Source organism: Pseudochaenichthys georgianus, chromosome 17 (genome assembly GCF_902827115.2).
Source record: "Pseudochaenichthys georgianus chromosome 17, fPseGeo1.2, whole genome shotgun sequence".
Taxonomy (NCBI): Eukaryota; Metazoa; Chordata; class Actinopteri; order Perciformes; family Channichthyidae; genus Pseudochaenichthys; species Pseudochaenichthys georgianus.
In genome coordinates, this window is record NC_047519.1 from 41,923,216 (window position 1) to 41,941,859 (window position 18,644).

General features: G+C 40.4%; 5 protein-coding genes and 1 pseudogene across 5 annotated transcripts; 1 reads left to right on the forward strand and 5 right to left on the reverse strand.

The window, feature by feature from the left end:
* Window positions 1-3,416: 3,416 nt before the first annotated feature.
* On the reverse strand, window positions 3,417-14,804 carry LOC117461910 (uncharacterized). Its single transcript, XM_034103906.2, has 2 exons — window positions 14,411-14,804; window positions 3,417-4,051 (listed from the first exon to the last, which is right to left on the reverse strand). Exons 1-2 carry the CDS (start codon window positions 14,788-14,790, stop codon window positions 3,592-3,594), a joined length of 840 nt encoding a protein of 279 aa, XP_033959797.2. The 5' UTR covers window positions 14,791-14,804; the 3' UTR covers window positions 3,417-3,591.
* Window positions 5,746-6,162, reverse strand: LOC117461907 (histone H3). The gene has a single exon (XM_034103903.2). It carries the CDS (start codon window positions 6,154-6,156, stop codon window positions 5,746-5,748), a length of 411 nt encoding a protein of 136 aa, XP_033959794.1. The 5' UTR covers window positions 6,157-6,162.
* On the reverse strand, window positions 7,231-7,669 carry LOC117461924 (histone H2B 1.2-like). Its single transcript, XM_034103918.2, has one exon. The coding sequence runs from the start codon at window positions 7,660-7,662 to the stop codon at window positions 7,282-7,284; it is 381 nt and encodes a 126-aa protein (XP_033959809.1). The 5' UTR covers window positions 7,663-7,669; the 3' UTR covers window positions 7,231-7,281.
* On the reverse strand, window positions 8,163-8,569 carry LOC117462660 (histone H4). The gene has a single exon (XM_034104924.2). It carries the CDS (start codon window positions 8,552-8,554, stop codon window positions 8,243-8,245), a length of 312 nt encoding a protein of 103 aa, XP_033960815.1. The 5' UTR covers window positions 8,555-8,569; the 3' UTR covers window positions 8,163-8,242.
* Window positions 10,871-11,516, reverse strand: LOC117461893 (histone H1-like; annotated as a pseudogene).
* Window positions 14,805-16,651: 1,847 nt separating the features above from the next.
* On the forward strand, window positions 16,652-17,593 carry LOC139435664 (tripartite motif-containing protein 16-like protein). The gene has a single exon (XM_071206413.1). It carries the CDS (start codon window positions 16,652-16,654, stop codon window positions 17,591-17,593), a length of 942 nt encoding a protein of 313 aa, XP_071062514.1.
* Window positions 17,594-18,644: the final 1,051 nt, after the last annotated feature.

An 18,644-nucleotide genomic window follows, 5' to 3' on the forward strand; every position in this document is an offset into this window, starting at 1 on the left:
ACCTTAGAAACGTAAAATGCGACGGCAGTGTGCAGATGGGGAGCATGTTAGCTTAGCTTGGTAGCTTCAGCTAGCTCTGGAACTTCCAGCTGGGTGGCAGCAGGTCCCGCCTCGGCTCCGCCTCTTTGCCCTTATTTGGAGCAGGCTGGAGAAGGCGGGAGTTGAACTCTGACGTCACTGTTGAGCCGTTAGTGGCCGACTCCGCCTACTAAGGGCTTCACGGCAACTCTGCAGAATCCTATGGGTGACGTCACGGACCCTACGTCCATTTATATATACAGGCTATGGTTCAGACTCTGTAACTCCTATTGAAAAAGATGCGGGTTGTAAAAATCATCACACTTTGAAAAAGATGCTTATATCTCTGTGTTGCAAAGCCGTTGTTTTAAGAGTAAAAGTATTACGGTCATATTAGTTTCACATTTTGACTGCAGTTTTGTGAAATGAAGACATGAAGAAAATACTTTCTGTTTTATTCATCATGTCAAGCTTCTTCAAACATACATCAGGAAACATCATTTAAATGACCAGAATCTCAGCTTTGTGAATAAAAATGATGAATGAACGAACAGAATAACCTGAATGTGGTTAAAGATTTTTTTACACACTAACAGACTGCAAAATATCTAAGATACAGAAAGCCTGTGTTTATCTGTTAGGACACATGCAGATGACAAGAAAGATAAATGGTATCCATCATGGATAGTCCGGTATTCTCTCCACACAGTGTGTTATATACATTTAACACTTATAATGTCGATAACATCCTAAGTTTAAATTGTGTGAGCTGTGAGTTGGCCCGTCATGGTTTATATTTCACAGATATATATCTTTCACTGTCAATATGTAGACATTTAACTTTTCATTTTGTTTTATTTTTATACAATTCTTCTCACTTCTTCTGCCTTATTTACAATCTGCTGTGGCGGGAAGAAACACCGCATTTAGATGAATAAAGTCAATGTTACAGGCAAACACATGAAATCAGGAGCAGTGATGGAAACACATGGATTTGACAAGAGTCAAAAAACATCACAGAACAACTCCTAAGAGGATGTTAAAGTAGCATGCATAAGTGACATCACTATGTAACACATTGGACGTGATAGGCAAAAAGGCGGGACATCTATAAGCGGTTGACGGACAGCTAGAGGTGCTGCAGGCAGTATGAGAAGGATAACAAGCTTTTTGAACATTAAAGCACGGAGACATGTCCCAGTAGAGACACTATCTGCTTTTCCAGTTGACAGATCTCAGCGCTGTCTCTGAACGAGTCGAGGTCAACTCCAGCGTGGAGGGGCTCAATGAAGCTGGTCTGGAATCTGTGGAGGAGGGTCATGGTTTGGTCGGAGACGCTGTAGAACAGGGGTGTCAAACTCAAGGCCCGGGGCCCAAATCCGGCCCGCGACTTCATTTTCTGTGGCCCCGCAAGAGCTCTGAAATAATATAATATTGTTTATTATACGATTACATGGCGATGTACAGAGGCACGTTGCCCATAAACTACATGTCCCACAATGCATCTCTCATTTGACTTTTTTCTCAGAATTTGACTTTCTTTTCAAAATGTTACTTTTTTTTTGTTTTTCCAGAATTTGGCTTTTCTTTTAAAATCATATTGTGACATTCTCACTGAAGAGACTGGCAATTATTTGCCCTAGACGTCTGCTTCCAGACGTAGTTAATTATGAAGTTATTATTACCCTATCAGATAATAATCCAATGAAGAGGCAATAATGTAATATAATACATTATTTTATATATATTCAAAATGTATATATGTATTTTTATATAATCTTAAAGTTACAACCAGCCCTTTGAGTGCAACCATAATGCTGATGTGGCCCGAGATTAAATTGAGTTTGACACCCCTGCTGTAGAAGGACAGGATACCTTCATCGTGATCCAGATGAACTCCTAATCTGGAGGACTGAGCAGCAGACATAGTTTTCATGTTGGCAGTGAAACATTAAACTATCTTTGTCAAATCTTCCTGTCCAAGATGTGTAACTCAATCCATGTACAGATGGGACCGCTCTGCTGATACTCTTTGTAAGAGAGCGCTATATAAACGGCTCTCTCTTTCCAATCCATCTCCACCTCAAAGTAGCAGCGTCCAGTCAGACTCTCTTTACTTCCCGTTTCCCTTCGATAAACCACACTGTTCTCTGCTGTGTTAGGATCCATCGTGATTTGGCGGGAGTATTCAAGAATTAATCTCTGGTCAGCGGATTTCTGGTAAATTCTCTTTCAGAACAACCTGCATTTTTTCTCCGAAGTCTGACACAGCGCTCTTCACATCCTCGAAGTACAGCAGGCGGCTATTGACTCTGGAGTCTAACAGCGAGGGGACGTTTTGGACAAACTCACTGTCTTCCTCTGTGTTGGAGAGCTCATTCATATCAGAGTCTTTCGTCATGCAGTTCCTCCTCCAGTTTCTCCTGAAGGTGTTTGACTCGTTACAGTTTTCCGCTGGGATCCAACCATCTTTTTCACAGTAGACTTCCTCCCCTCCACGGTATGGATCAGCCTTGAGAATACATAAAACAATAAATAAATGTGAAAAACGGAAATAAATTAACGTGGAAATAAAACAGGAATAGAAAAACACAGGAAAAAATAAATCAATATCGAGAAAAAAAAGATTATTAACAGGATGTTCAAAAGAAGCCACTGAACAAAAGCTGCCCAGCAACAAGCAGAAGACCCTCATCAGAAAGGCGTTTCATTGGCTGATTGATACGAACTGATGACTGTGGCATTTGTAAAGTGCAAGTTTCACTGATGTTTGTAAGGAAGTTGTTTTAAAGTATCCGTATTCTTTCAGAACACTTTAGGAATCTCAATCATTGCAAACTTTGTTAACACACTCTGAAAAATGATGTATAAGAATCAGGCGGAAAGTATTAAATCTTTCGACTTGAAGATCACGTTATAAATAAATAAATTAGAGAAAATGGTAAATGTAGCTAGGGAAACCAACCAAGACCAACCAGTGATAAATAATTAGATAAGACATTAGATATCACTCCTACCTTAGGAAGCACAGCTTTTACCCGTAAGAAAGACACTGTTTACGAGGAAGAGCTGTACAGCAAATACTTTGTGACTGGATGTAGACTTGTTATACCACTGCTTACTAATAAAACACTGTACACTATGAACTCCATGAAACTATCTATGCACACATTCATGAAGTGGCTGATCACTGAGTTATGCTTGATGCACATGCAGCAGATACCACGGTACTTATTTAATAATATTGGCATTTATGTTTTGTCCCTTTTATTTAATATTTCTGATAAAGCCACACTGAAGAAAGCTGTTATTGAGTAAACCTGAATATTCAACAGGCTGACAATTATTATCTGTACTATGTATTTATTGTGGTTTTGACCATCAGGGAAATGCATTCAGATGTTGAAAAAAGCAGTTACATCATTACACATCAGGGTAGTGGAAACTACAAATAAGACTTTATAGTCGTTGATTAAATAAATATAAAAGTGTTAGATGAAGGAACGCTCTCTGGACAGAAGTGTGCGGCTCTTAAAAGAGCCTTTGTTGTTTGTTGAAGCGGGATCAGGGTGTTCACTTCTTGGCAGCCTTCTCGGTCTTCTTGGGCAGCAGCACAGCCTGGATGTTGGGCAGCACGCCTCCCTGAGCGATGGTCACTCCTCCCAGCAGCTTGTTCAGCTCCTCGTCGTTGCGGACGGCGAGCTGCAGATGGCGGGGGATGATACGGGTCTTCTTGTTGTCGCGGGCGGCGTTTCCAGCCAGCTCCAGGATCTCAGCGGTCAGGTACTCCAGCACAGCGGCCAGGTACACCGGGGCTCCGGCACCAACACGATGGGCGTAGTTACCCTTCCTCAGATGCCTGTGGACACGGCCGACGGGGAACTGGAGCCCGGCACGGGATGAGCGAGTCTTGGCCTTCGCCCTGACCTTTCCTCCGGTCTTCCCTCTTCCAGACATAATTGCTTTCTCGGGTTTACAAAGAAGTGTGACAGTCTGCTCGCCACAGCGGCTCTTTATAGCCACCAGCTGCTCTCTGATTGGCCATCAGCGAGCGTAGATTGTCCAATCAGAAGGGAGCTCACGTCTTCTTCCAGTTGCTACTAAAAATAAAGACACTAAACCTGGAGCTATTCTAGTAAATGTATTGAATAGATGTATAATCTCTGTCAGATGAGCACAGTGTTGTAACTGTTGTGATAAATAGATATTTGTGTTCGGATTGTTAGATATATTCACATGTAAGTGTGCAGGTGTTTGTACAAACAGTACAGTACAGTTACTTGGTTCCAGGTTTGACGGCTCCAGCCACAGAGGACTGTCCGAGGAGGGATGAGTCTGAGGGTGAAAAAGTTGAAACTGTGAAAAAGTTCTGTTTCAAGCTAATACAATATGATAGAAATCACCAATAATACTTGCATGTGTTTTGTACATTTGTAATAATCAGGAAGTCTTAAGCATATTCTTCATCAATTGTTCCGTTATGAGATTGATGTCATATTCTTTAGGAAATAGTTGACTCTGTTGTGAAATGAATCTAAAACGTGCTTTCTTATTTTACTGATGCCTCAAACATCTTGGTGGGAGAACAATTTCACTAAAGCAAAATACAGTCAAGTAATCCATATTATCCGTTTTGTCACTTTGCCTTAAATCACATTAATTTTTTTTCTATTGGCATAGTAACAAACTATTATGGCCTTTTATTATTTTAGTACCGTTTATACTTTTACATTAGTTAAAGTTTATATTCAATGTTCTGTTGTAACACTGTTAAATTAATGGTTCTTGGCTTGATTACCTTTAAAATAATGACATGTGTTAATAAGGATAAACCAATCAAATGAAACGTTGGACTAAACTATGCTGTTAAATCTCTGACTGTTTTTCAGTAGGATGGCAAGTTCCTATCTATAAACAATTATTAGTTTTTTCTCACAACAGATTTGATTTTCTGAAGTGAATCTAACTTTGGCGAACATGTAAGGTCATTATTAAAAGGTACAATTAATTTGTTTAGGATTATTTATGTATGTATTTATGTATAGAAGGACCATGCATACAAATACATTAATCTCAGCAAAGAGAAGAGATATGCCAGATTATAGCCAATAGCTGATTTCCCTCTGTGGTCCTCAGGTTGACTAAAATGATGAAAAACATTTCATTTGGATAATTTACTCAAAGAACTTCACTTCTTCAATCTGGTTTTTAATGTGTGGCTGTTGTTATTGCTTGCTTTTAAAATTTGACTTCAACCATATGTATTTGTTGTTCTTTTCACCATCTCTGTAAAGCAACTTTGAGCACCTGTAAGAGCGCTTACAAAATACATCCATTATTATTACTCAACTGTTCAGTGTTTAAAGTGAACAAGTTATAACGATAGCTTGTAGTACACTTAAAACAACCTTCCCCCAAAGTTATCAAGGAATATATGTATCCCTTGTGGCTCTTGGGTTTTAGAACTTTAATACATATTTTAAATAAATGGTTTGGATGATCCATAATTGACATACGTTGTGTTTACACTGATCTATTACTCACATTTTAAATGTCTTTGTAACTTCAGTAAACAACAACCTTTCTTGTTTCATTCATCTTGGTACAGCTAACCAAAAATAATATGAACCAGGGTCATCATAATAATGAGTAGGATTGTAACTCTTTGAAAGTGTGTGTGGCTCTTAAAAGAGCCGTTGTGTTTGGGTGTTCTGGTCGCAGGTCAGTCTAAGCCCTCTCCCCGCGGATCCGGCGGGCCAGCTGGATGTCCTTTGGCATGATGGTGACCCTCTTGGCGTGGATGGCGCACAGGTTGGTGTCCTCGAACAGGCCGACCAGGTAGGCCTCGCTGGACTCCTGCAGAGCCATGACGGCGGAGCTCTGGAAGCGCAGGTCGGTCTTGAAGTCCTGAGCGATCTCCCTCACCAGGCGCTGGAAGGGCAGCTTGCGGATCAGCAGCTCGGTGGACTTCTGGTAGCGGCGGATCTCCCTCAGAGCCACGGTACCGGGCCTGTAACGGTGAGGTTTCTTCACTCCGCCGGTGGCCGGGGCGCTCTTACGAGCAGCCTTGGTAGCCAGCTGCTTCCTGGGAGCCTTTCCTCCGGTGGACTTACGAGCTGTCTGCTTGGTTCTGGCCATTGTAGTTTCTCAGTGTTCACAAAGAGAGACGAAGTGCTGTGTTTCTGTGAGCAGCGGCTTTATAAAGGAGCTGCCGGAGCCGGGCCGCGCTGATTGGTGCAGGCCGGGAGACACGTGCGCTGTAGCTGCTTTACTATTGGACAATGTAACTCCTCCACTTTAGTTTAGTTTAGGGGGAAATAAATATGATTAAATATAATATAACCCTAACCCTGTCATTTTCTAATGTTTAACTATTATTTAATTTGTAGTGAAAAACTCGCCCTGAAATAAAGGAATCATTTAGTCAACAACACTAAACATTTGCCCAAAAGTTAAATATGAGAATTAACATCAGTTACAACCCAAAGGAATGAATTCATTAATAATGTAGTGAGCAGAAACAGTCTTTAAATGGCACCAGCTTTTAGTGTGAGTGTAAGAAGTCAAATGAATCATGATCTTCTGCAGTAAAATTAGATCACCTTCTAAAAGTATTTGAGTTTATTAGTGTGAAAGATGTAGGTATATAGCCTACTTATCCATATGAAATGTATGTGCCCATATGAATGTTGTTTATATGTATTATTTATTTCACAAGCATTTGCAAAGCATTTTTCGTTTGTGTTTTTGACATTACTGATTGGTGAAATGATTCTCTTCTCTTATTAAACACCTTAACTTTGTATTACTGGTATCAATGATTCAAGGGAGGCTTTAAGTGTCAGCAAGAAACGCCATTTGGATTGTTGTTACAGCACATTAGAGTTTGTGGCAGAGGGACAACATTTAATAATAAATGTGTTCATTTGTCTCCTCTAAAGATTTGCTAAGATAAAGATTACCACTTAGCATTTTCTCTCAGGATTGCAGTAAAATAACCACCATATTTCCTTCATATTGTGAAATGTATTGATTTTCATTTTGGAAAAACAAACATCAGTGAGGTGGTATAAACACGTATAGTGAAGAATGAACAATATTCAATCATGGTTTATCTTGCTTTACAAAACATTATGTATAAATAACATTTAAGTTATTTAGATTTCTGGTAGAGTAGTTATAGAGTACAACAGGATGAGCTCTTTGGATGGGTTGGGTGGCTCTTAAAAGAGCCTTTGTGTTGTTGTATGTCAGCAGCGGAGTTTACTTGGAGCTGGTGTACTTGGTCACGGCCTTGGTGCCCTCAGACACGGCGTGTTTAGCCAGCTCTCCGGGCAGCAGCAGGCGGACAGCGGTCTGGATCTCCCTGGAGGTGATGGTGCGGCGCTTGTTGTAGTGAGCCAGACGAGAGGCCTCACCGGCGATGCGCTCAAAGATGTCGCTCACGAAGCAGTTCATGATGCCCATGGCCTTGGAGGAGATGCCGGTGTCGGGGTGGACCTGCTTCATCACCTTGTAGACGTAGATGGCATAGCTCTCCTTCCTGGACTTTCTCCTCTTCTTTCCAGTCTTGCTGACGCTCTTAGCGACGGCTTTCTTTGAGCCCTTCTTGGCCGCCTTGACGGGGGGTGCTTCAGCAGGCATGATGAGAGGTGCGACAGAGTTGAATGACTTCTTTGTCACAGAGCGTTATATTTATATTGACCAGATGCAAATGTCACTGTGCTGTTGCTCGCACGGGACTGGTTGTCTTCTGAGCAGGACGGAGCATGCGCATAACGAGTTTTAGAATCAAAACAGATTGGGTGACATGTAAAATGAACCCCCCATTGATTATGTATTCGTATTATTGGGGTTTTATAATGTGTTGTACATGAACACATAAATACAAATGTATTAATTAGAAGCGAGTGTCCTTAACATCCCGGTGTACGTCACCTATAAAACATATTTCAAAAGTACCCCACACAGATGGAAGTAGAAGTTTTTGGAGCAGTCGTGGTTGTGGCTGTAGTTGTGGAGTCTTTATCCTCTACAAACATATCATTGGATGTCGGAAAAACAACATTGTGAAATGGTCATTTTTAATATCCAGTATCCTAGCAAGAGTTTGGGAGATATAATATAGGTTATAAAGTTCATCAAAAGGAATGTCTCTTTTTGAGTAATTTGGGTGGCTCTTAAAAGAGCCGTTGTTGTTCCAGGTATGTCGGGGTGTAGATGTTTAACCTCCGAAGCCGTACAGAGTGCGGCCCTGCCTCTTCAGGGCATACACCACATCCATGGCGGTCACGGTCTTTCTCTTGGCGTGCTCGGTGTAGGTGACCGCATCACGGATCACATTCTCAAGGAACACCTTAAGCACCCCACGGGTCTCCTCGTAGATCAGACCGGAGATACGTTTCACGCCGCCACGGCGAGCCAGACGGCGGATAGCGGGCTTGGTGATGCCCTGGATGTTATCACGCAGAACTTTGCGGTGACGCTTGGCGCCTCCTTTGCCGAGTCCCTTTCCTCCTTTTCCTCTTCCACTCATTTTCAGATATTGTTACGTCGGGTCGTTCAGAACGAATGAGTAGAAGCAGAATGACCGGCAGTATTTATACATTCACTGCGGACCTAAGAGAAGACGGAGAGCGGGAAAGCTGCTGGGCGGGGCCAACGCTGCAGCCTCCACATTATCTTTCAAAACATTTTCTCTTCCTTCTAATATTGTTTATATAATTCAGTCAGGCTTTATACTAAGCGTTTGATGATTAAAGTTTGTTAATATGTAATAAAACCCTCACATGCTTAATAACATTTGAAATAAGACCCTTTCTGAGATTAACATTACATTTAAAGTTGATCAAAGTTTTCAAAAAATACATAGGAGACTTTATAGGAGACTTTCATTCTGTTTCTGATGAGTCAAGACATACATTTGTATAAAACATGTCAACAATTTGACATAAAAAGACATAAAAGCCTCGACAAGTCACAGACTACCATGGAGCATACTGAGTCTGTGATTGAACAAAGGCTCATCGGACAATTCCCTTTCTGCCGTCTGAAATACTGTTCTGTTGTGTTTAAGCTGGTTTAGGTCCTATCTATCTGAACGCTCTCAGTTTGTAAGTGTTAACGATGAATCTTCCACGCAAACCAAAGTTAGCCATGGAGTGCCACAGGGCTCAGTGCTCGGACCTATTTTGTTCACATTATATATGCTTCCGTTAGGCAATATTATAAGGAATCATTCTGTAAACTTTCATTGTTATGCGGATAATACTCAACTATATTTATCAATCAAGCCTGATGAAATTAATCATCTAAATAAAATTCAAGACTGCCGTAAGGACTTAAAAACGTGGATGACCTTAAACTTTTTGATGTTAAACACGACCAAAACTGAAGTTATTGTACTTGGCCCGAAGAATCTACGAAACAAATATCTAAAGATATATTAACTATGGATGGCATTAATTTGGCCGCCAGTGAGACTGTAAGGAATGTTGGTGTTATATTTGATCAGGATTTATCCTTTAACGCTCACATAAAATCAATTTCAAGGACCGCCTACTTCCATCTACGTAACATTGCAAAAATCAGGCATATCTTGCCTCAAAACGATGCAGAGAAACTAGTTAGTCCATGCATTTGTTATTGTAACTCTTTATTATCAGGGAGTACCAAGAAGTCAGTGCAAGTCGCTTCAGCTGATTCAAAATGCTGCGGCTCGTGTACTAACCAGAGTTAGGAAAAGGGACCACATTACTCCTGTTCTGGCTGCCTTACACTGGCTCCCTATAGAACACAGGATAGAATTTAAAATTCTTCTTCTCGCCTACAAGCCCTTAATGGGCAGGCACCATCTTACCTTAAAGAACTCATTATACCCTACTGTCCTACTAGGGCATTGCGTTCCAAGAATGCAGGGTTGTTGGTTGTTCCTAGAATCTCTAAAAGTACAATGGGAGCCAGAGCCTTTTCTTATCAAGCTCCACATTTGTGGAATCAGCTTCCAGTTTGTGTTCGGGCGGCAGACACCCTATCCGTTTTTAAGAGTGCGCTTAAGACCTTCCTTTTTGATAAAGCTTATAGTTAGGGCTGATTAGATTCAGCCCCTAGTTTTGCTGATATAGGCTTAGTTTGTCGGGGGACATCTTACTTCTCCCTTCTCTCTGTCTATACCTCTGTATTCTCATTAACCCAGCTTCCCCAAATGTCTTTCTTTTTGGTGTCTATATACGCCGGGATCCGGAGTCATGGATGATCCTGCGGTCCTGTGTCCTGCATCGCGAGCGCTGGATCGCGAGTCATGGCTGTGGTCCTGGATGGATATCCTCGTGGATTCATCTTCCTATTATACACACATGCATTTCCAAACATTTGGACTACCTATGTTGCAAATGTATTATCTTTTCAATTTACACACGGCATCTATTGCACGTCTGTCCGTCCTGGGAGAGGGATCCCTCCTCTGCTGCTCTCCCTGAGGTTTCTCCCATTGTTCCCTTTAAACTGGGTTTTCTTTGGAAGTTTTTGCTTGTACGATGTGAGGGTCTAAGGACAGAGGGTCTAAGGACAGAGGGTGTCATATTGTCATACTGATATTGTAACATTTGTGATATTGGGCTATAAATAAACATCGATTGATTGATTGAAATAGATGAATGTCATATACCAGGTAACATGTTATTCATGTTTCATTCAAGTCATCTTTATATCAGTTAATTCACTTCTTGTAAAAAGTAAGGTAGTCTGGTGTTATAAAAATATAAACATGTAATATTAAAACAGGAGAAGTGCTCTTTCGGTGTATGTGGGTGGCTCTTAAAAGAGCCTTTTGGAGATGAAGCAGATGGTCTGTTTACTTCTTCGCTGCTTTCCTGGCTGGTGCCTTCTTCGCTGCTTTGGCAGCTGGTTTAACCACCTTCTTCACAGCTTTCTTCGGGGTTACGGTCTTCTTGGGGTCGCTGCCTTCTTGGGGGTCGCTGCCTTCTTGGGTGCTGCCTTCTTGGCCGCCACCTTCTTCGGGCTCTTAGTGATCTTCTTCACGGGGGTTTTCTTTGCAGGAGTAGCAGGCTTCTTCGCCGTCTTGGGTGTTACTGCCTTCTTGGCTGCTGGCTTCTTAGCGGCGGGTTTCTTCGCTGCTGCTGCTGCCGGCTTCTTGGCTTTGACTGCGGGCTTCTTCGCTACCTTCTTGGGCTTCTCGGCGGGCTTGGCTGCCTTGAAGGAGCCGCTGGCTCCGGATCCCTTGACCTGCACCAGGGCTCCATTCTCCACAAGCTTCTTCACGGCGCGTTTCACCTGGTTGGCGTTGTCGATGCCTTTAACGGCCAGCTCTTTCTTCAGGGCGACATAGGAAATCCCTTTACGCTCCTTGGAGGCGGTGACGGCTTTCAGCACGAGGTCAGCGGCGCTGGGGCCCGCCTTCTTCGGCTTGGTGGCTCTCTTCCTCGGGGACTTGGCCGGTGCGGCGGCGGCGGGAGCGGATTCTGCCATGTTGCTTTCAAAGTGGATTCTCTGGACTCGGTGAGACTGTGAGAGAAACCAGCAAAGAGCGGAACTTAAACACACCATGAGAACCGTAGAGACTCAATCACAGGAGCAGCAGGCATACTGTGCCACTTTGTGTTTTCTCTTCACGAACAAATGTATTAAAATCACACCTGAAGGAAACAATATATTGTAAATGTCACCCTAAACGATAGCAAAGGAGTTTCTCTTCATGTAAAAGTGAAATTAACTTCAATATTGTGTTATGATTTTAATGGGAAGCCTTTCGACCTCCCTCAAATGCTGCCGTGTGAGTCGTAAATATGTGACTTTCCTCTCTAATTTCCCTCTTAAATGCTTTAAAATACTTTCAAATTCGACTTAAACTAGTCTGGCATAGAAATAAGATGTTTGGTTAAAGACCTAACCTAAAAAAAGTTTACTAATATAAATATGTTAATGTTAAACAGAGGTTAGTTTTGTCTCTGCAAACACACTCAAAAGAGTCGTGGGTTTGTACTCCGGTTCTGATAGGGAGTCGGTATGTTTTCTTTTACACTTCACTAATTTAGGATAATTTAACTTAATTCAACACTTTGATAACATGTAGGCCTATCTTTTCTTCTTCAGAAAACTAAGTAACCTGCCGTTTGCCTGCTGGAGTGATTTACAGTATGCAAGTACATTTATTGTTTCCGATAACACGTCAATCATATAAAGTGGATTCATCTATAATTTATCATATCACTTTTACGATTTTTATTTATACATTTTGTGTCTTTTAATTTCGTATGTTTAACTTTAAGAGACACAGCATAAACGCATTTACAAAAAACACACAAACAGTTGGAACATTTAAATCGGGGGCTGTTTTTGAGAAACTTGATTACTTTAGAGTTATTTGTTACACTCATTAAAGACTATTACAATACAATCACTAAATGTGCTCCAAAAAACACTTTTAATAAACTTTAGACTCAGAAGAGTAGAGACTTTAAATAGGCTTCTTAGGTGTTTTGGCTCCACACATGTCTGACTAGGATTTTAACTTTATTTATTATTTAACACCGGTTAAAGGTGATTGTTTCTTTCTCTCATGTATTTGTGTTCTGCATACTCTTAAAATAAAGCAGTATCTTCTGACTGTTTATCACATGTATTCTTAAGGTCACGATGAATGACCAGCAGTGTCACCACAATACATGGTTTTTATTCAGAAATGTTAACCAAATAACATTAGAAATAACATAAATTGCAGGAAAAGAAGACTTTTCTGTATTTAGTCGACGCATAACCTGAAAACGTTTTAAAATAACTTAATCTATGTATGTTTTAGTTTTTTGCCTTTAAATACTTCTTACATGAATCTTGAGGCTTAAAGCCTGAGTCCAAATAAATATCACTACAATAAACAATATTTATTTTTACATTCTGTTTTTGTCCATCTTATTCTATGTACATCTATATCTCTTTAATTTACTTGGTCACCTCAAGCATTTTCTGCATTATTGAGATTATTGTATTAATTATTATTTATTATTATTATTATTATTATTATTATGTATCAAGTTTACTTCACCTCACATTTGTCTTGCAACATAACATGCACTATTTTATTCTACTGTTTCTTTTTGCACTATTTTAATTGAACTTGTTTGTTTTTTTAATCAGTTTTATTGTCTTTTGTTCTATATAACTATGTTGCATTGTTGGAGGAGCCTGGGACTTAAGATGTGCATTGCCACGTCTACACTGTAGCTACTGTGCATATGACAATAAATAATAAATGAAACTTGACCTTATTAATCTAAATGTATTTTGAGTTAATTTTATATTCAAATTAAGTTAACGAATAATGGATCACGGAAATGTATCTCCATAACAATAATGTAGTCAAGCAGAAAATAGTAGAGCTATAAACAGTATTTAAAGAATATAATTCAAACATGAAAAATTATGTTTTGTATATTTTATTAAGTTCAGTTTTTAATCCTAAATATTTTTGTTTTTATTGAATGTAAATACAATTATTATAATTACTGTTATATAACTATACTATTCTGCCACTGTTTCTAATGTTGGCTCTTGTACTTAGTGTTTGAGTTTTAAATAACGTTGAGAAACGTTTTTGTCCATAAAATACAGTTTAGTTTAGTATGGTCACATTAAAGAACTGCTAATTGGCTAAAAGATATTAACTTCATTAATATATGTACTAGATGTACCTCATTTCTTAAAATGCTAATACAAAATAAATAAAGAACTGTTAGAAAGACACGTGTGTTAATATTTATATTCCACTACAAGAGAGCCACTATTTTCGTTCTGCTCCAAACATGTTGGTGAACACTGACATCTGGTGGATAAAGGCTGGAACTACATATAACCTGTTATTCATTTCAATGTGCGTGTGGGATAAAGATACCATCGAGTGCTTAAATGCTACGGTACGCTATTGATCGGTGAACTGCAGACAACTGCCAATAAGTAATACTGATGTAGTGTAAACTGAGTTAAACACTAATGATGGGTCCAACAAACGTTGTGGCTTTATTTATGTGGACTGACAGAAGTAGAAACCACACCGCTATTCATTTGAGAATGTGGTGATTAACCTGCTGGATGTACGAAGGAAATTGTGAAAAAATAGTTTGCTTTAGTTGAAATAAGGTTTAATTTTAGAGAGGCTACAACCTGCAATACATAATATCATTAATAGTAATTTAGGGTTAGGTTTCAAGTGTATAATTTGCTCTATAATGTGGGTGTTTTTAGTTGGGTGACTTGGTGTAACATGACATGTTGTGCACATCAATACATATAGGGCAAGGGGGAGAAATGTCTTTAGTTGGAAGTGTGTGGCTCTTAAAAGAGCCTTTGTTGTTTGTTGAAGCGGGATCAGGGTGTTCACTTCTTGGCGGGCTTCTCGGTCTTCTTGGGCAGCAGCACAGCCTGGATGTTGGGCAGCACGCCTCCCTGAGCGATGGTCACTCCTCCCAGCAGCTTGTTCAGCTCCTCGTCGTTGCGGACGGCGAGCTGCAGATGGCGGGGGATGATACGACTCTTCTTGTTGTCCCGGGCGGCGTTTCCAGCCAGCTCCAGGATCTCAGCGGTCAGGTACTCCAGCACAGCGGCCAGGTACACCGGGGCTCCGGCACCGACACGATGGGCGTAGTTACCCTTCCTCAGATGCCTGTGGACACGGCCGACGGGGAACTGGAGCCCGGCACGGGATGAGCGAGTCTTGGCCTTCGCCCTGACCTTTCCTGCACCTTTTCCGCGTCCAGACATTTTCTACGTGATTATTCTTTGACGTTTAGAAGAAAGTGAGTCGACCACCGTTCTCACCAGTTTATATAGGAGCGCAGCTGAACGCTCATTGGTCAGATTGATCCGTAACTGTGATCGTCCAATCAGAAAACAGGTTGGTCTGCCGCCTGAATTCTTTTCAGAATGAGACTGCATTTTCTGAAATTGTTTTCACCCGTTCAAAGATGAACATAAACTCCTGTAATTTAAGAAGCGAAAGTCTCAATGTGTAGAGAACATTAAGACATTCTAAAAGGTGTCATACTTGATGATTATTTACAGTGTGTAATTCACTTATTAAATAATATATTTGGTATTATAACTCAAATTACACACCCACCTAAATACATGCAGCTGTTTGGGCTAAACATTTAACGGGGAAAAAATAATCATCAGTTGTAACTTATTTGTGTAGGTTGTAATTTCGTGTAATGTCTATTTTGTTATCTTATCTTTATATTTTGAGGAAATCTCTTATTTCATATTTTGATTTTGAGGAGATTATTAGAAATACTAACATAAACTACGCATGCTGGTTCATTCTGAGAAGAAAATAAATAAATACTATTACTATATTAATAATATTTAACTTCATCTTCTACACACAAGCAGTGATTTATATACGTGAAACAGAAAAATAAAATAACACGCTTCACAATGAGATGTATAATTGTATTTTCTGTACAGCTTTTACTCTTAAACCGTGTCTAAAAGCTGTGATTCTTAAGGTAGGAGTGATATCTTATGTCTTAACTAATTATGTATCACTTGGTTGGTTTTTTTCTTATACATCATTTTTTAGAGTGTGTTAACAAAGTTTGCAATGATTGAGATTCCCAATATGTTCTTAAAGAATACGGATACTTTAATACAACTTCCTTACAAATATCAGTGAAACTTAAATACAAATAACTTTACAAATGCCACCGAGTCATCAGTTCAGGCAGGTTGTGTACGGTAGCTTCTTTGAACAGCCTGTTAACGACTCTCTCCATAATAAAGAAAAGTCCCAATGGGTACCAGAACTGTCCCATTGTCTTTCAAAACAGACGTCGTTGGACCGCCTCAAGTCGTTATTGGATTGGAACTTTAGGTTTGCTATTGGTGATCAATCTGAGACAGAAGAGGAGTCGTTTACTGAGAACTGTGCTGGAGTCGTTCGGCGTCTCTCACTGCCTCGCTAAACCAGTTATATGTCTCTTCAAACTTGTCCTCACTTCCCAAACTTTTCTATCTTTTCCAACCTTATTTTCCGTTGCTGTGATACTATGCTAGCTATCTAAACTCTTGACGTTATGAATAAAACAGATGTAAATGTGTTGGTTTCTATCCAGATCACTCAACTGTCGTTTCTCAACTTCTTTCAATGACGTTGCTGAACCAGTTGGATCGACTTGGAAAACAAACATTTACTGAGAAGCTGAGGCAGTGTGACTGGTAGTAAACTGATATCCCAAATACATTGAACTAATCTTATTTAGTAAGAAATTATTATATCACGATTATGACCCAAACACGATGACATTGGCGGTCAACGAAGATCCAGAAACCTCTTCCTCACACAGGTGTACGTTTATGAACTTTATCCATGTGAGCCAACTCAACAAACTTTCAAAAACACAATAATAAGAACATATTTTACAAACACAGCCAAACACTTCTATTGTTAAACCCAGCCAGCTCCCCTCCCCCTCACTGGTATGCAAGTGTGAAGTTGGGTGGGACCGAGATAGCCATTGGTGTAAATTAGCAAACAGAAACAGAAGGACTAGTTTGTTTTGGAGGCAGAGCACAGACTTCTCTGATCTCAGAAACTCTCTCACCGTCACAGCTGCGAGGAGAAATGTCTCAGAAAGGAGCTCAGCTGGACGTTGAATCCATTTCCTGTTCGATATGTCTGGATGTGATGAAGGATCCGGTCACTATTCCCTGTGGACACAGCTACTGCATGGGCTGTATTACAAACTACTGGGATGGAGAGAAACCGAATCAAAGGGAGAGCTGTCCTCAGTGCAGGAAGGCCTTCACACCGAGACCTGACCTGGTTAAAAACACCATGTTGGCATTCCTGGTGGAGCAGCTGAAGAAGACTGGACTCCTTCGTGTTGAAATGAAGCAAAAAGAGCTCAATGTGAATCGACAGCAGAGGATCCAGGACCGAGAGGAAGATGTAAAGCTGCTTCAACAGGAGGTGGAGGAAGTTGATGCTTTGTTGTCACGAACCGAGCCCAAAACCAGAGCTGAATTCTCTAAATATTCACGTGAAATCACACTGGATCCAAACACGGCAACCAAAGGGCTGTCCTTGTCTTTGGAGAACACGAAAGTCACCGTCACAAAACGAAAACAGATATATTTCAGTCACCCTGACGGATTAGATATCTGGCCTAAGGTCCTGAGTAGAGAGGCTCTGATTGGCCGATGTTACCTGGAGATCGAGTGGAGAGGGTATCAACTGGATTTGGCCCTCGCATACAAGAGTGTCAACATGAACGAGGATGAAATTGGATTAGGATTCACAGACAGATCTTGGAGTTTGAGATGTGAGAACCACTATTTTTCCTTTTGGTTCGATAACGTGGAAACTCCCCTCTCAGGCGCTCGTTCCAACAGGATAGGAGTGTACCTGGATCACAGTGCAGGGGTTCTGTCTTTCTACAGCGTCTCCAGTGAAACCATGACCCTCCTCCACAGAGTCCAGACCACCTTCACCGAGCCTCTCTACGCTGGAGTTTGCTTTTATGACAACTTTGGAGACTATGCTGAGTTCTGTAGACTTAACTAGACAGAAGAGATTCAAGGGGCATTGGGTTAAATGTTGAGATTAACTTCTTTAACTCACTTTGTCTCCATGTTTGTAGCTGAGTTGGTCGTGTTGGTTTTTCTAACCTGAGATCAGATATAATTATTTATAATCTGGACTTTACGGAAAAAAAATGAAGAATCAATAAAGGTTTTTACAAGATTGAATGATCTTGTCTTTATTCCAGGGTTTATACAAGATGGTGAAAACGATGTGAAAGGAATATAAGAGTATACGTGATGCAGCTAACTTTTCAAATACAACTGATTACACACCGGTAGATTTATATCAATGTAACAATCCCTAAATCATGGTTCCCAAACTGAGGGTGAGTATTTATAAATGGCTGGTTATCTCAGCATTGTATTCATTGGTGTCAGGGCCGTCCATTCACCCTTAAATAGACCTCGTTCAGGTGAAGATATGATTGGTTAAAGGTTGTTGGACATGGTTGCATTGAACAGCAATATATTTCTTAGACCAGTAAGATAAATAAAAACCTTGCAAATAAACGTTTGTTCAGATGTTCAGACCGATATAGGCTGCTGTTTCAAGAACTGCGAGACATGTGCTACTGTAATTGTAAAGCTTTGTTTCGTGGCATTACTGCAACGTTAAGTTTGCATAATTGACTCCGTCAGCTAAGGTTTGGGTTTGCTTTTTGAGTCCGGGAAAAGCCCCTTTTAGCCGATTACACTCCTAACCTATTAACATAGTCTGGTTTGGATCGGGTTACGTCTGCAGCATAAGTAAACACGGCAAACAAGTTACTTTAAAAGAGAGCCTCCTTAATAACATGGAAAACTAGCTATCTCTAAAATATGCCTTTGCAGAGTTAGGTTTGTGGTGTAATGATGCTTGATGCCAGTTTTCTTTAATTGTTTTGAGTCTTTTCTGGTTATTTCAAGTAAGGCATCAATGACTAAAGCTGTTATAATTAAAACCCACAAAGGCTGCAAAGAGCTGTCTATGGAAAGGGAATGCATTGTTGGTTTGGACATCAGAGCTCTGAGGCATGATGTTTTCCACTAAT

Excerpts from the sequence above, each read along its gene's own strand:
- LOC117461910 (XM_034103906.2), bottom strand. The coding sequence starts at position 14,790 with ATGTCTGGACGCGGAAAAGGTGCAGGAAAGGTCAGGGCGAAGGCCAAG. Across the intron at positions 4,052-14,410 it reads ACCGAGAAGCCCGCCAAGAA|AGAGCAGCTGGTGGCTATAA; the intron begins GTGAACACCCTG and ends ATGGCCAATCAG.
- LOC117461924 (XM_034103918.2), bottom strand. The coding sequence starts at position 7,662 with ATGCCTGCTGAAGCACCCCCCGTCAAGGCGGCCAAGAAGGGCTCAAAG.
- LOC117461907 (XM_034103903.2), bottom strand. The coding sequence starts at position 6,156 with ATGGCCAGAACCAAGCAGACAGCTCGTAAGTCCACCGGAGGAAAGGCT.
- LOC117462660 (XM_034104924.2), bottom strand. The coding sequence starts at position 8,554 with ATGAGTGGAAGAGGAAAAGGAGGAAAGGGACTCGGCAAAGGAGGCGCC.
- LOC139435664 (XM_071206413.1), top strand. The coding sequence starts at position 16,652 with ATGTCTCAGAAAGGAGCTCAGCTGGACGTTGAATCCATTTCCTGTTCG.